General features: G+C 44.3%; 1 protein-coding gene across 4 annotated transcripts in view; it reads right to left on the reverse strand.

The window, feature by feature from the left end:
• Window positions 1–17814, reverse strand: part of LOC124012602 (mineralocorticoid receptor-like) — a 112517-nt gene that overhangs the window by 14341 nt on the left and 80362 nt on the right. For all 4 annotated transcript variants that reach the window (XM_046326405.1, XM_046326403.1, XM_046326404.1 and 1 more), the window contains exons 5-7: window positions 17278–17631; window positions 14933–15077; window positions 7118–7248 (exon numbers count right to left, since the gene is read on the reverse strand). In XM_046326405.1, the coding sequence (XP_046182361.1) occupies window positions 7118–7248; window positions 14933–15077; window positions 17278–17631 (630 nt within the window). The remainder of the gene's footprint in view (window positions 1–7117; window positions 7249–14932; window positions 15078–17277; window positions 17632–17814) is intronic.

Consider the following 17814-nt stretch of genomic DNA (forward strand, 5'->3'; position numbering starts at 1 on the left):
AAACTATGAGCTGCCTGTGGTCTTTAATATGACGCAATTCCTGGAAAAAAAACGGCCCGTTTTTAGAAATCAAATGTCCATCCAACTGATTCTCTCTGTTACCAGCCCTGCAACAATGTCCATTCATTATAATCCACATAATAATTCACACTTCCTGTTGCTGCATGATTATTTTTCCTGCTGTAGCAAACTAGCTCAAATTAATATCCTACATCTGTACTATACTCCGTCTGTAGTAAATGTGGTGCACCTGCAAGTAAACATTAACTTGTACTGTGTACACCATGTGTGTCATGTACATATGACAAATACACTTGATTTGATTTTGTTTAATTAGCCTAGTTTGAAGCTTTGCATTTGAAGCCTTAACCCAAACCAACATGTGGCAGACAAACACACCTTGTTGTGCTGAGAGCCATGTGAGAAAATAGTTGACAGGGCTTTTTGTTTCTTAGAACACACAGCCACAGGCAAGAGTAGGACTAGAGCCTGTCAGTTAGCATTGCGTCTTGGAGGAAATCGCTCAGCGAATGGCAATGCTCAGTTGTATGTACGCAGGCACCACACACACACACACACACACACACACACACACACACACACACACACACACACACACACACACACACACACACACACACACACACACACACACACACACACACACACACACACACACACACACACACACACACACACACACACACACACACACACACACACACACACACTCCGTGAGAGATGCAGACGCACACACACACACACTCCGTGAGAGATGCAGACGCACACACACACACACTCCGTGAGAGATGCAGACGCACACACACACACACTCCGTGAGAGATGCAGACGCACACACACAAACCTAGCCTAGAACGTAGCAGAGACCAAGAGCAAAAGAACGACAAAGCAATAACTAGAGCTCTCTGGAAAAGCATCAAGGCGAGAGGGATTCTGTTCTTTCTGTTTCGTGGCTTGTTTTGTGGCCCTTATTAATAGGAACATGCTAAAACCAGTGCCACATTTGAGCCCTTTGTTTTCGCCCCACTGACTCAGTCCCTAATTTAATTCCGCTCCAGTTGGCATTGAGTCTAGGGCCGGCAGATGGTGTGTCATTTAGGGGCGTGGCCGGCAGTCATTTAGGGGAAATTACTCAACGCAGGTACCCAACCTAGGTGTGACAACGAGGCCGTATTTCACACACGCACGCACATCCATATTTCTTAAGCAGCCCGGGTTTAATAAATAATAAGCACCAAATGGAAGACAACTGACTGAAATAGGGAGGGACTATCTATACCTGAACGTATACCTGAAATGCTTGTTTTCATTTTCCATTGCATAACCTTTTGCTACGGTGCTCCCTAATGAATATGACCCAAGATTTTCTATGAATTGCAACCTGTTGAACCTTTTTTTTTTTCACAACCTAGAAATACTTGCATTGCTTCTGCCTCATATGTTCTGTACATAGGATATTTTCACAATGACAACCTTTATATTATATTGGGTATCGTTAAACACACGACATGGTAGACATGTAGCTTCCTGCTTTAGTCTTACCAGCTCATACCTCCAAGACTGTGTGTCTTGGCCTTGAATCAAGCCATGATGTACCGGCTTACAAAGGGAAATGCAGGGTATTTCAATAAATAAAGACTGCCATACAAATATGCCTGTAGACTGTTCTCCTCCTAGATAAAACTTCATCCAGAAGGATATCGCATCTCGTCGCACCGGAAACGTTTAATAAAACAATGTCAAAAACAGCCCCACCAATGAATAACACTCAAAGGATTATTATCTATCTGACAAATAAATCAGATTATAATAATGGATTGTTGCTTATATAATGATTATTGTGCTTTTTTTTAAACGAGTTTTAGAACACTTTACTTTATGTGGGGTAACTCATGTTATTTACCATTTAGTGTAGCAACCATCTAGCAAGCAAGGCATATCAAGGCTAGAAACCATTTTATGACAATCATCCACCACAATATTTATAGGACAATTTAAAGGACAATGTCACTTTGGAGCCGAAGAGTTAATCTGTTTTTATCAGATCACACCCATTCTACAGGGTCTCATGAGAGACTGCAGGGCAAGTGAACCCTTAACCAAGGTCAAATACAAAAAATACCTCCACACCTGTTAATCCTACCCCCTACTTTTTCAAACATTCTGTTAAAAATCGCGCAACATTTCAGCGTCCTGCTACTCATGCCAGAAATATAGTATATGCATATGATTAGTATGTGTGGATAGAAACCACTCTGACGTTTCTAAAACTGGTTAAATCACGGCTGTGACTCTAACAGAGCCTGCGTTTCATCGAAAAGCGGAAGAAAAACTGATCACTGAAAACTGGAAAAAGTATCAATGCGCCACTTGCATGTATTGTTGAATGGAAACCAAATTACCTGGAGCTGAGATTGCAATTCCTACAGCTTCCACACGATGTCACCAGTCTTGTCAATTGCCTAGGCTTTGTTTCTTGGTCAAACGAACAAGAGACAGCCCATTTCCTCCGGTCTCCGCTATTGAATATACATCGCCCCGTGATCAATTTGATAGATTATTAATGTTTACTAATACCTAAAGTTGCATTACAAAAGTATTTCGAAGTGTTTTGTGAAAGTTTATCGTCAACTTTTTTAATTTAAAAAAATGACGTTGCGTTATAAAACGCTGTTTTTTCCTTGATCACACAGTCTTCATAGATCGATATCTAGGCTATATATGGACCGATTTAATAGAAAAAAAGACCCAGTAGTGATGTTTATGGGACATCTAGGAGTGCCAACAAAGACCGTCAAAGGTAATGAATGTTTTATATTTTATTTCTGCGTTTTGTGTAGCGCCGACTATGCTAATTATTTTGTTTACGTCCCCTGCGGGTCTTTTGGGGTGTTGCATGCTATCAGATAATAGCTTCTCATGCTTTCGCCGAAAAGCATTTTAAAAATCGGACTTGTTGGCTGGATTCACAACGAGTGTAGCTTTAATTCAGTACCCTGCATGTGTGTTTTAATGAACGTTTGAGTTTTAACGAGTGCTATTAGCATTTAGCATAGTGCATTTGCATTTCCAGATGTCTAGATGGGACGCATGCGTCCCGGGTCGACCCAAGAGAGGACAATGTCACTTTGGAGCCGAAGAGTTAATCTGTTTTTATCAGATCACACCCATTCTACAGGGTCTCATGAGAGACTGCAGGGCAAGTGAACCCTTAACCAAGGTCAAATACAAAAAATGCCTCCACACACAACTACTTCTCTGTAAACACCTTTCCACAATAACTCAACACACACATTATCCGTATCTCTCTTCATTAGTTGGTGACAGTCTGTTCAAGAATATGGAGGACGTTGGTAGCTGGAAATGTTTTCTCTGCCTCAAGTATCAGATCTCATTTCACTGTTAGTCACAAATATTAAGAGGATGAAATAGCCTTTTTACAAACCTAAAAAGTAAACCACATAAAATTCATAGTCACTTCGGTCTAGAAGGATTGAGATGCTAAAATGAGAACCTCAATATCATCATCCTCAAGAAGACCTACAGTAGGATGCAATCTCTGACAGGCACTACTGAAACACTTCTGACAGATTCATGCAGCCACATACAATCAGTCAAATCACCACATCTCTCTCTCTCTCTCTCTCTCTCTCTCTCTCTCTCTCTCTCTCTCTCTCTCTCTCTCTCTCTCTCTCTCTCTCTTTCTCTTTCTCTTTCTCTTTCTCTTCCCCCATTTGGGCCATGTTTGAAGGAAGTAGGAGAAAAACAGCAGGTTCTGGAGTGCTGCCCAGTGCTTGACTGGACTTTATTAAGTACAGCAGGGCTCTTTGGAGAGGCTCTAGAGGATGAGGAGGGAAGAGGCAACAACAACAGACGGACCAGAGAGCTCTCTCTCGTTCGTTCTGTGCTTTTTCTCTCTCGCTCTTTCTACCTCTCTCCTCTCTCTCTCTCATATATATTCCATCCTCTCCCCACCGTCCCACTTCCACTCCAACAGCACTCCTGCTTTCAGATTAATTTACTGACACTCGGGTTATGTCAGGCCAGTGTCAATGCCATTTGGGAATGCTTAGAATTTCGGGACTAAAATGCAATTTTAAAATTACACAAGTGTGTTATGTCATTGATTGATCTCATTTAAGATACACATTTTAGTCAAATGTTTTTAATGCATATCCCCTCAGTGGGGTCATGGCCAGTGTTGCTGGAGAACCCCTGGAGCAATTAGGGTTAAGTGCCTTGTGCAAGTGCACATCAACAGATTATTATAAAATGTAATGCCTTGTCGGCTCCAATATTCAAACCAGCAACATCGTCAGTGTTTCCTACTTACAAAGTAGGTAGAGGTCTGTAATTTTTATCATAGGTACACTTCAACTGTGAGACAGAATCTTTTAAAAAATCCAGAAAATCACGTATGATTTTTAAGTAATTAATTTGCATTTTATTGCATAACATAAGTATTTGATCACCTACCAACCAGTAAGAATTCCGGCTCTCACAGACCTGTTAGTTTTTCTTAAAAAGCCCTCCTGTTCTCCATTCATTACCTGTATTAACTGCACCCGTTTGAACTCATTACCTGTATAAAAGACACCTGTCCACACACTCAATCGAACAGACTCCAACCTCTCCACAATGGCCAAGACCAGAGAGCTGTGTAAGGACATCAAGTATAAAATTGTAGACCTGCACAAGGCTGTGATTGGCTACAGGACAATAGGCAAGCAGCTTGGTGAGAAGGCAACAACTGTTGGCGCAATTATTAGAAAATGGAAGAAGTTCAAGATGACAGTCGATCACCCTCAGTCTGGAGCTACATGCAAGATCTCACCTCGTGGGGCATCAATGATCATGAGGAAGGCGAGGGATCAGCCCAGAACTACACGGCAGGACCTGGTCAAACCAGCGCATGTCCAGGCCCGTCTGAAGTTTGCCAATGACCATCTGGATGATCCAGAGGAGGAATGGGAGACGGTCGTGTGGTCTCATGAGACGAAAATAGAGCTTTTTGGTCTAAACTCCACTCGCCGTGTTTGGAGGAAGAAGGAAGAGTACAACCCCAAGAACACCATCCCAACCGTAAAGCATGGAGGTGGAAACATCATTCTTTGGAGATGTTTTTCTGCAAAGGGGACAGGACAACTGCACCGTATTGAGGAGAGGATGAATGGGGCCATGTATCGAGAGATCTTGGCAAACAACCGCCTTCCCTCAGTAAGAGCATTGAATATGGGTCGTTGCTGGGTCTTCCAGCATGACAACGACCCGAAACACACAGCCAGAGCAACTAAGGAGTGGCTCCGTAAGAAGCATCTCAAGGTCCTGGAGTGGCCTAGCCAGTCTCCAGAACTGAATCCAATAGAACATCTTTGGAGGGAGCTGAAAGTCTGTATTGCCCAGCGACAGCCCCGAAACCTGAAGGATCTGGAGAAGGTCTGTATGAAGGAGTGGGCCAAAATCCCTGCTGCAGTGTGTGCAAACCTGGTCAAGAACTACAGGAAACGTATGATCTTTGTAATTGGAAACAAAGGTTTCTATACCAAATATTAAGTTCTGCTTTTCTGATGTATCAAATACTTATGTCATGCAATAAAATGCAAATTAATTACTTCTGGATTACTTTCTGGATTCCGTCTCTCACAGTTGAAGTGTACCTATGATAAAAATTACAGACCTCTACATGCTTTGTGAGTAGGAAACACTGCTGATTTAGCAGGTTATCAAATACTTGTTCTCCCCACTGTAGTTTGGGGGTGGAGGTGCTGAATTTTTGTTGTTGTAATGAAGCCATGTATTTACTTCCCCAAAGCCAGATTAACTTGTGGATACAATGTTTGTGTCTCTGTGCAGTTTGAAGGAAGTTGCTTACTAGCATTTGCACAATTGCTAACGCTAGTTAGCACTGGATCGCGAAACTACCTCTAATACCTTCCTCTGTATGCAGAGACATACAAATGTAACCCATGAGTTTATCCGACTCTGCAGAATAGATAAATGGCTTCATTGTCAAAATCCCAAAGCATCCCTTTAATAGTTTGTCATTTTCCGCTCTGTTTGCTCTAACAACACTCCTAGCCAGGCTTCCATTATCAATCAGGCAGAAATCCATGGAAAGCTGAGTAGTGCTGCCTCTGGCTCCACGTGAGACTACCCAGCATCCTCCAAACGGAGGCCCTGCCTGACAAGTCTAATAAACTTTCCTACAAATCCGCACGGCGGCAGTTCAAAGCAGAGCAGAGGGCTGAAGCTTGGCCTCCCAAAATAGCTCCCATAACTGGCCTATGTAGCCTTGCCCTCATGTAGCTCTGCCTGCTCTGCCCCGACTGTGTTTACTGCTGGACGCCAACAAGAACCTGGTTCTCAGTTGCCATATGGTGAAACAATATGGGGGTATCTTTCTTCATGCCCCGTGTGGCTCAGTTGTTAGAGCATGGCGCTTGCGATGACAGGGTTGTGGGTTCGATTCCCATGGGGGACCAGTACAAAAATGTGTGCACTCCCTACTGTAAATCGCTCTGGATACGACTGTCTGCTAAATGCCTAAAATGTAAATCCCTCGCTCACACTGAGATTCTTCGCTCTCTGTGTACTTTCTCACAATTTTACCTCTCGCTCTCCATCGACTGCTCTTTCCCTCTGGCACATTAGTGTCATGACCGGTTGCGTGCCAGAGGTATAGCATAATCGTTGCATCCTGTAGTGTCACCCAATCCCGCTTGCCATGCATACCTAGAATGTATACTACTCCAGCTTATTATAGACATGACCCTGTATGTATATCTATTGTTATTCCCTGGTTCCTGTTTGTATTCCAACTCCAAGCTCAGCAAACAAATGACAAGTGATGTACCTGTTATTTACTCTGTCAACCTGCTTGTATACTGACATGTGGCTGATACACACTACCTCACTGCAGCTAGCTGTTGATTGGTGCAACACACACACACACCATATAGACTCTCTTTCTCACTCACACTCTCTCACACACACACACACACTGCTGTATGCACACACTCACTTAGAGTTGGATGTTTTTCTGGCAAAGGAACTCACACTCCCCCCCCCCCCTTCCACACACCTTCAGCTGACTTACCTGTGCTGAGCAGCAGCAACACTTTCATGGAGAGGAACTCTTGGTAGGTGAGCTGCAGCCTGACAAACTCCTGGCTCACCTGCCTCATGCCCAGACACAGGTCGTACATGGCTGACTGCTGCATGCGGTCCCTGGGGGGAGAAAGGATGTTTGGTCAGTGTCTGAGGCGTATTGGTTCTTGCTCTCACTATACAGCGCTGTACGTTTAGCTCTAAAAACAACTGAGTGCATTCCCACTGGGAACACACTGGTTGAATCAATGTTGTTTCCAAGTCAGTTCGATGAAATTCCATTGAACCAATGTGAAATAGAAGTTGAATTGACGTCTGTGCCAAGTGGGATGGCTCAGTAAGCTCCCATTAGCATTGACTGTATTGTGTCCAGCCAAACTAATCTCGTACAGTGGGGCAAAAAAAGTATTTAGTCAGCCACCAATTGTGCAAGTTCTCCCACTTAAAAAGATGAGGCCTGTAATTTTCATCATAGGTACACTTCAACTATGACAGACAAAATGAGAAAAAAAATCCAGAAAATCACATTGTAGGATTTTTTAATGAATTTATTTGCAAATTATGTTGGAAAACTTTTGTTATTCTGGCACAGCCAGAAGAGGACTGGCCACCCCACATATGCTCTCTCTAATTCTCTCTTTCTTTCTCTCTCTCGGAGGACCTGAGCCCTAGGACCGTGCCCCAGGACTACCTGACATGATGGCTCCTTGCTGTCCCCAGTCCACCTGACTGTGCTGCTGCTCCAGTTTCAACAGTCTGCCTTATTATTATTCGACCATGCTGGTCATTTATGAACATTTGAACATCTTGGTCATGTTCTGTTATAATCTCTACCCGGCACAGCCAGAAGAGGACTGGCCACCCCACATAGCCTGGTTCCTCTCTAGGTTTCTTCCTAGGTTTTGGCCTTTCTAGGGAGTTTTTCCTAGCCACCGTGCTTTTACACCTGCATTGTTTGCTGTTTGGGGTTTTAGGCTGGGTTTCTGTACAGCACTTTGAGATATCAGCTGATGTATGAAGGGCTATATAAATAAATTTGATTTGATTATTGACCAAATACTTATTTATCTCAATACTTTGTTATAAACCCTTTGTTGGCAATGACAGAGGTCAAATGTTTTCTGTAAGTCTTCACAAGGTTTTCACACACTGTTGCTGGTATTTTGGCCCATTCCTCCATGCAGATCTCCTCTAGAGCAGTGGTGTTTTGGGGCAGTTGCTGGGCAACACGGACTTTCAACTCCCTCCAAAGATTTTCTATGGGGTTGAGATCTGGAGACTGGCTCGTCCACTCCAGGACCTTGAAATGCTTCTTACGAAGCCACTCCTTTGTTCCCGGGCGGTGTGTTTGGGATCATTGTCATGCTGAAAGACCCAGCCACGTTTCATCTTTAATGCCCTTGCTGACGGAAGGAGGTTTTCACAAAAAATCTCACGATACATGGCCCCATTCATTCTTTCCTTTACACGGATCAGTCGCACTGGTTCCTTTGCAGAAAAACAGTCCCAAAGCATGATGTTTCCAATCCCATGCTTCACAGTAGGTATGGTGTTCTTTGGATGCAACTCAGCATTCTTTGTCCTCCAAACATGACGAGTTGAGATTCTACCAAAAAGTTATATTTTGGTTTCATCTGACCATATGACATTCTCCCAATCTTCTTCTTGATCATCGAAATGCTCTCTAGCAAACTTCAGATGGGCCTGGACATGTACTGTCTTAAGCAGGGGGACACGTCTGGCACTGCAGGATTTGAGCCCCTTGCGGTGTAGTGTGTTACTGATGGTAGGCTTTGTTACTTTGGTCCCAGCTCTCTGCAGCTCATTCACTAGGTCCCCCCATGTGGTTCTGAGATTTTTGCTCACTGTTCTTGTGATCATTTTGACCCCATGGGGTGAGATCTTGTGTGGATCCCCAGATCGAGGGAGATTATCAGTGGTCTTGTATGTCTTCCATTTCCTAATAATTGCTTCCACAGTTGATTTCTTCAAACCAAGCTGCTTACCTATTGCAGATTCAGTCTTCCCAGCCTGGTGCAGGTCTACAACTTTGTTTCTGGTGTCCTTTGGTCTTGGCCATAGTGGAGTTTGGAGTGTGACTGTTTGAGGTTGTGGACAGGTGTCTTTTTTATACTGATAACAAGTTCAAACAGGTGCCATTAATACAGGTAACGAGTGGAGGACAGAGGAGCCTCTTAAAGAAGAAGTTACAGGTCTGTGAGAGCCAGAAATCTTGCTTGTTTGTAGGTGACCAAATACTTATTTTCCACCATAAATTGCAAATAAATTCATTAAAAATCCTACAATGTGATTTTCTGTTTTTTCTTTTCATTTTGTCTGTCATAGTTGAAGTGTACCTATGATGAAAATTACAGGCCTCCTCTTTTTAAGTGGGAGAACTTGCACAATTGGTGGCTGACTAAATACTTTTTTGCCCCACTGTATGTCCATGAAAAATGGCCAACATCCCCAAAACACTGTGACTCATCCATATAAGCTCTATGTACATTTCCCACCATCCACCACATGATAACATACAACATATTTGTATCCTCCCCCCTACACACACACACACACACACACACATACTACTGCGCCTCAACCCTTTGGAACATCTTTCCACATAGTTTATTCTATTCGCTGAGATAGGATGAGTTGAGAGCCAAATTCCTCTAGAGTGCAGAGCACTGCGCACACACACAGTAACACAACGCAGATGACTTAGCTGCTTCAGTACGCTGTGTAAAGGCTGGGTAAGACTTACTGCATCACCCCAGTCATGGTACATGAAAACACACACACACTAGCATACGCACTCCGTCCTAAACAGTCACTCACACACCATATCAGAGACGTTGATCTCAATCCTGTCAACGTGCAGAAACAGCAACCAACAACAACTGGGGACAGTAGAGTAGGTTGGGTCGGATGGAGAGGGAGAGCTAATGAGCAATGTGTTATGCAGATGCCGCAAATCCCAGGGAATTATGGGTTTTGGAAGCCACCTTCTCCACTTTAAATCACCCATCACGTCGAGACTCGAATAATCAAATGCAAGCGGTGTGGCTCCACTTGAAAGGGAGTTCACCATAGGGGCTGCATAGCAAATGGCACCCCATGCCCTATTTAGTGCATTACTTCTGACCAGTGCCCTATGGGGCTAGGGTGCGATTTGGGAGGCAGCTCATTTGATACTACTGCAGAAACCACATAGTAACACTAGGACAGAGGAGGGAGATTCTGCTCTGTGGATCGAACCAGTCTTAACATTCTCAAACAGATTTGCAGCAACAAGGTAGACTTGGTGCATATGTTCTCATTATAAACATAAAGCAGATTTAAAATACTAATTAGTACACTTTTAATTTGACCTTTTATTTTTCTAGGCAAGTCAGTTAAGAACAAATTCTTATTTTCAATGATGGCCTAGGAACAGTGGGTTAACTGCCTGTTCAAGGGCCGAACGACAGATTTTGTACCTTGTCAGCTCGGGGATTTGAACTTGCAACCTTTCAGTTACTAGTCCAATGATCTAACCACTAGGCTACGATGTACATCTGGCTGCACAAGGCTTGGTTTAGCTGAGTGTGTCTCGTTCTCTTTCTGTCTATCTAACTTAAGAACATATGAAAAATGTATGTGTTTTAGGAGTAGCATTGTGTTGGAGTTCTGCAAACTGCATTTAATTATTGGGAGAACCTTGGGTCTGAGTTATAAAAAGTCTCTACATATTTTGTCTGAAATCAATTTTGCTGAATCATTGCCCAAAATGAGAAGAAACCCACTGCCCCTGGTTTTTCTCTCTCCGGCTCTTACCGTTGCCATGGAGAGATTCAGGAAGCAAGAGCAAGGACGTAGAAAGTCAGACTCACTTCACTTCTGTGAATATCCCTGATAGACAGAGCAACTACAACTCTATAACCCCCACTTCAAATACACTAGTTTGTATTGGGAGTTGTTTTTCTTGGTCCCTGGATATTATTGGCAAACGTCTTTCAGAGTCTTGTTTATACCTCTATCTTCTGTCCTCTTGGGTCAAGAAGGAACTTTGCATGACCTTCTTGACCCTCTGTCAATCGCTACAGTTTAGGTCTAGATGCACCCACTACGGGCCAAAAATTTGGAACAATCGTTTTAATAGAGCTATTGCAAGCTATTATCAAACTTTCATGCATAAATTAAGTTTAAAGAGCCACTGGACACAGATTGGCACGTGTGTTTTTTTCTGTTGCTCATTAGATGAGATTTCAGTCTTGGAAGTGTGTTCCTGACCGATTCTGCATTTGGTTAATGACGTTTGTCCCCCATGAGACACTGTAGATGCAGAAGCCTATTTCACTTCCTCATAATCCCCGGAATAAAACTCAAATCTTTCATACATTTTTATGTTTATGCCAACAATGTTTTAGTAGTGAAATGTTACATCTAAGGTATTTGGTGCAGTATTTCTCAAGTAAAGAATGTGTGGTGTGTTGTCTGTCTCACTGTCTACGCTATTGGATAGACAGCAATCACTGCAGCTGTTCACCCCATGTTAATGGACAAATCACCAAATCAAAACACAACCTTCATTTACATGTGACGCACAGCGGTTCCAAACTCCATTTTAGACGAGACTGACTTTATGACAAATTATCCTATTTACATGTTGTAGTCAATTTTGACACTAGAATAACCATTTCTGACTCATATTTGAAGGCAGTCGCTCTTTAATTTAGATGTATTTGTCTTTGACATCAAGCACATTTGTCTTTTTGTTGTTCTCTCAATCAGTAGACTGAATTAGGATGAGAAATCCAAGTGGGCGGACTATCCAGCTCCAGGCAATCAATTCATTAAACAATGTCAAGAAAAGGAAGTCACTAAAGGAGCCATAGAAATCATACAGTTAACAAACTGCCTCCTCCTCGAGGACTAGAGATGAACAAACTGCTTCCTCCTCGAGGACTAGAGATGAACAAACTGCCTCCTCCTCGAGGACTAGAGATGAACAAACTGCTTCCTCCTCGAGGACTAGAGATGAACAAACTGCTTCCTCCTCGAGGACTACAGATGAACAAACTGCTTCCTCCTCGAGGACGAGAGATGAACAAACTGCTTCCTCCTCGAGGACTAGAGATGAACAAACTGCTTCCTCCTCGAGGACTAGAGATGAACAAACTGCTTCCTCCTCGAGGACGAGAGATGAACAAACTGCTTCCTCCTCGAGGACTAGAGATGAACAAACTGCTTCCTCCTCGAGGACTAGAGATGAACAACCTGCTTCCTCCTCGAGGACGAGAGATGAACAAACTGCTTGCTCCTCGAGGACTAGAGATGAACAAACGTGGAGAAAGTATGGATTGTTTGATATACTGATGCTGTTAACTGACTGGCAGACAGACGGGCAGACCATAAGACCAAGATAAAACGGGCAGACAAAGGTAGGCCGACAGACAGTACTTCCCTACTCTATACGTTTCCTATAGAGACATACAGGTTAGTTTCTCTACTCTATAGGCCGACAGATTGGTTGGTTTCTCTGCTCTATAGGCCTACAGACCGGTTGGTTTCTCTACTCTATAGGCCGACATACAGGTTAGTTTCTCTACTCTATAGACCGACAGATTGGTTGGTTTCTCTGCTCTATAGGCCTACAGACCGGTTGGTTTCTCTACTCTATAGGCCGACAGACTGGTTGGTTTCTCTACTCTATAGGCCGACAGACGGGTTGGTTTCTCTACTCTATAGGCCGACAGACGGGTTGGTTTCTCTACTCTATAGGCCGACAGACGGGTTGGTTTCTCTACTCTATAGGCCGACAGACGGGTTGGTTTCTCTACTCTATAGGCCGACAGACGGGTTGGTTTCTCTACTCTATAGGCCGACAGACGGGTTGGTTTCTCTACTCTATAGACCGACAGACGGGTTGGTTTCTCTACTCTATAGGCCGACAGACGGGTTGGTTTCTCTGCTCTATAGGCCGACAGGCAGGTTGGTTTCTCTACTCTATAGGCCGACAGACGGGTTGGTTTCTCTACTCTATAGGCTCTACTCTATAGGCCGACAGACGGGTTGGTTTCTCTACTCTATAGGCCGACAGACGGGTTGGTTTCTCTACTCTATAGGCCGACAGACGGGTTGGTTTCTCTACTCTATAGGCCGACAGACGGGTTGGTTTCTCTCTACTCTATAGGCCGACAGACGGGTTGGTTTCTCTACTCTATAGGCCGACTGGTTGGTTTCTCTACAGACGGGTTGGTTTCTCTACTCTATAGACCGACAGACTGGTTGGTTTCTCTACTCTATAGGCCGACAGACGGGTTGGTTTCTACTCTATAGGCCGACAGACGGGTTGGTTTCTCTACTCTATAGGCCGACAGACGGGTTGGTTTCTCTACTCTATAGGCCGACAGACGGGTTGGTTTCTCTACTCTATAGGCCGACAGACGGGTTGGTTTCTCTACTCTATAGGCCGACAGACTGGGTTGGTTTCTCTACTCTATAGGCCGACAGACGGGTTGGTTTCTTCTATAGGCCGACAGACGGGTTGGTTTCTCTACTCTATAGGCCGACAGACGGGTTGGTTTCTCTACTCTATAGGCCGACAGACGGGTTGGTTTCTCTACTCTATAGGCCGACAGACGGGTTGGTTTCTCTACTCTATAGGCCGACAGACGGGTTGGTTTCTCTACTCTATAGGCCGACAGACGGGTTGGTTTCTCTACTCTATAGGCCGACAGACGGGTTGGTTTCTCTACTCTATAGACTGACAGACGGGTTGGTTTCTCTACTCTATAGGCCGACAGACGGGTTGGTTTCGCTACACGTCTCTATCTCTACAGGGACATGCTTTTGCCTTCCTCCTAACTGGGGACCTTGGCCTGATACCATGGTCAGTCACTGACACACTGGGGATAGTGGGGACACTAGGGTGATATGCAGGTTTTCGTGACAGAGCACTGGACATTCCAGCCGACATCCAAGCCATGCAGTAAATCAAGTTGGTGTAGGATTCTTCTCATGGGGATTGTCACCCAGAATACCTGGACCATCTGTCACTCAGACAGGCAGTTCCACTGTAACTGCGTAACACAGGCGTTTCAGAAGGTCTTAGAATATGTATCAGCAGCACATGCTTAGGAAGAGATCTACTGTAGGTAACTTTATGATCATGGATGGAATTAGTTAAATGATAGAATGTAACTTTCTCATTTTACTTAACATGTAATGGCATTGTATCCAAACATACTTGGTCTCTGCAATAACTTCACTATTGTCTGTCTTTTTGTGCGTGTGTCCCAGAAAACATTGGATTGAAGTCCGTCTTTTACAAAATCAAATAAGCCAACTATCAATTCCACTCCATCTGGGTGTGATGCACTTTCCCCATCCACCGGTAGGGGCCAGTATTCTCCCTCAGCCCTGGACCTGTCCAGGTCCCATACCATTACCCTCCACTTCAATGCACCAGTCATGCACCACAGCTCCAATACGCAGATGCCCCATATACATTTCCTCCTCCTGTTCTCCTGTTCAAATATATTAGAGCGGATCACATGCCCCATTGGCTCTTCGCTCTGATCAACTGTGGGGATCGAGGAGCCGTTTCGGTACAAAAGCCTTTGCTTTAGGGAGCAGGGTTATCCGACTTTCAGTCAGAAGATACTGAGCAGTTTTTTTCAAGCACGTCATCGCTCAGAGAAGTAGGAGGAACTATGGACTTGCCGTTTGGCTTTGTTCGGAACTAACTTTTTTTTCTGAATACTGCATATCTGTAAAGTGTGGCGAGCGAGACGATTAGGTCGGTGGTAGACAGACTTACTCGTTGAAGACGAGGTCGGGGGCGAAGTAGAGCATCTGTCCGTTGGTGTGTTTGTAGGACCTCCAGCTGAGACTGAAGGAGGACAGACACATCCAAGAGTACTGGATCAGGGTGATTTGGTCCTCTATGGGCAGGCCCCGGAAACCTGGGAGAGAGAGAGGACCATTATTGATGTGATATGTTCCTGCCTGTTTGATTTGACAATGAAAGTCCCTGACATCCACTGTTAATGAAGGCTATTGAATTGAATCGAGGGGACTGATGGGAAGGGAAATGGTGAGAGGTAGTGAGTCTTAAATTGAGTACAGTAGTGAATGCAGGACCAGTGACATACCTAGAGAGACACAGGTACAACAACCCATGAGGCATTCACCCAGTCTTTCCTCTCTCTCTCTCGTGTGTGTGTGTGTGTGTGTACGCATATGGCAAGGTGCCTAGCAGCACCAATATTTGTTCAGACATGAACAAACCACTGCAGAGTATTCACCCGGTGTTGTTTTGTTTTACACAAAATCCCCCAAGGCTTCTAATTATTGGCCTTGTTGTCTATGTGGGCCCGTACATAGACTAACGGGAAAGTTGCCAATCTCTCACTCTGACTTTATACAGAGCATTACATATGAACTCTGCCTCCTTCTATAATGCAGAGTCCCGAGGATGCCAATGCTGCAACTGAAAGTGACTGATCAGAGCTTAGGTACTATTCCAGGCTTTGCATGTCAGTCGTCAGCCATGCAGCCGCTGCCAAGCCCGCGATGTGTCACGGTATCAATTCATTGTTGAATTAGTGTGTGGGTTGTATTGCTGGCTACGCCTGTGGCTTTTTTTTTTAAAGGACTCAAAGCTCTTGATTCAAATAACTGGCTTACTGTACATCAATGGTGCTCCCTGGAATAATCTATAGCTGGGTCTAAGATGCTTATTAAAAGATTAACTTTTGGGTCGCCCATCAAAGTGCTTGAAGACTGAAGACACTCGACAAGTCAATAGTTTACAGTGACTACAGTACAGGATGCTGCATACAGCATATACTAGGCTTCCTGTGTACTGTGGCACTGGACTGTCCAGTACAAGGCTTGTTTATAGTCTACAGCAGCCATGTAGCGCAAAGCAGTCTGCCGTATTAGTGCGAGTCTTCTGGAGTTGAGTTTCTGAGCTTCTATTAGCAGAGCTAAGTCCAAATGTAAACTGAATGCCGTGGAACTTTCAAAGTCAGGCTCAGAGAGAGAGAGGGACAGGGGAGAGAGAGGGGCTGGTTTCCACCTACTGTGTCTGTCTTTCTATTTATACGCCCGGATACGGCAAGCAGACACCCTGGAAGAGGTATCAAGTATTTGCAATACAGCAAATTAAACGGCATCAAAGAGGTGACTGTAAGGCATCTTTTGAATATTTCACCAACGGACAGTTTTTTAGGAACTCACCTCTTTAAAAGAAAAACAAATTGTATATTAAAGTAAAGTTTTGCGTAAAAGAGTTCGATTTACATTATTTATAAAAGGCTGACGAATGTAAATTAGCTCCGTTTCCAAATCTTGATTACATTTAGGCTTTAAATAGGATGCTATCGCTAATCTCATTAAAGCATTGCGGAATCGTTTCCTAACGAGATCGGGAAAATTACTGCCGAATATATTAAGAAGGCGCAAATGTTAATAATACCACACCATGTCAAAATATCCCTGGAGTATAAAATACATGATAGGAGAAATCACTAACAGCCAATACACCCACTCGAGATTTACCCATGTCTCTGCCCCCAAGCATTTAGAACGGAATAGGATCGGAATAAGTTGACTCTAGACATTTATCTGTTTCAGATGTCCCCATCAAAGATATTACTGTATAGGAAAGGAAGCCACTCTTCCTCACATCCGTACCGCCCAATCCCATCCAGAACCCCCATTTCTGTCTAACCTGGAAGTAGTTTGGCCTCCTTCAACAATCCCATCCAGAACCCCCATTTCTGTCTAACCTGGAAGTAGTTTGGCCTCCTTCAACAATCCCATCCAGAACCCCCATTTCTGTCTAACCTGGAAGTAGTTTGGCCTCCTTCAACAATCCCATCCAGAACCCCCATTTCTGTCTAACCTGGAAGTAGTTTGGCCTCCTTCAACAATCCCATCCAGAACCCCCATTTCTGTCTAACCTGGAAGTAGTTTGGCCTCCTTCAACAATCCCATCCAGAACCCCCATTTCTGTCTAACCTGGAAGTAGTTTGGCCTCCTTCAACAATCCCATCCAGAACCCCCATTTCTGTTTAATCTGGAAGTAGTTTGGCCTCCTTCAACAAAGCCATCAAAAATATAAGGGGAAAAAAGGATGATACTGTATCTCACTCTAACCTGGAAGTACTTTGGCCCACTTGACCACGCGGATCATCTGTTTCCCAGCCAGCTGGTTGAGGCTGGACAGCAGGTGGTCGGTGGTGTCAGGCTGGGTGTTGTCGTAGCCCGCAAACACCACCTCTGGCTCAATCAGCTCCAACACGCTGCAGATGGAGGGGGGCAGGTAGGGGGTCACCAGCCCACCTCCAGGGCCGTGGGGCACCAGGGCGTTAGTGGGGCTGGTGCTCAGCTCCTTCTCTCCTGAGGACAAGTACCCCCCTCCGGATCCAGGGCACGTCTGCCCCCCCTCCTTGGTGGGGGTCGAGTCTTCGTTCACACCCTTCAGCTTGCCTAGCTTCTTAGACTTCCGCGCTGTAGGGAGGAAGAGAGAATGACGCTCCAACTTAAAGTAGAACTTACCATGATGTTTCTGCATTGTGGGGTTTCAAAAGATGTTCTGTTGACAGAGAGCATGTAAAGTAGTGTATGTACTGAAGTAGCTACAAATATTCAAGCTGTATTTGAGCTCAACTTTGTTTGGCAATTGTTGTACTT

This window comes from Oncorhynchus gorbuscha, linkage group LG24 (genome assembly GCF_021184085.1).
Source record: "Oncorhynchus gorbuscha isolate QuinsamMale2020 ecotype Even-year linkage group LG24, OgorEven_v1.0, whole genome shotgun sequence".
Classification (NCBI taxonomy): Eukaryota; Metazoa; Chordata; class Actinopteri; order Salmoniformes; family Salmonidae; genus Oncorhynchus; species Oncorhynchus gorbuscha.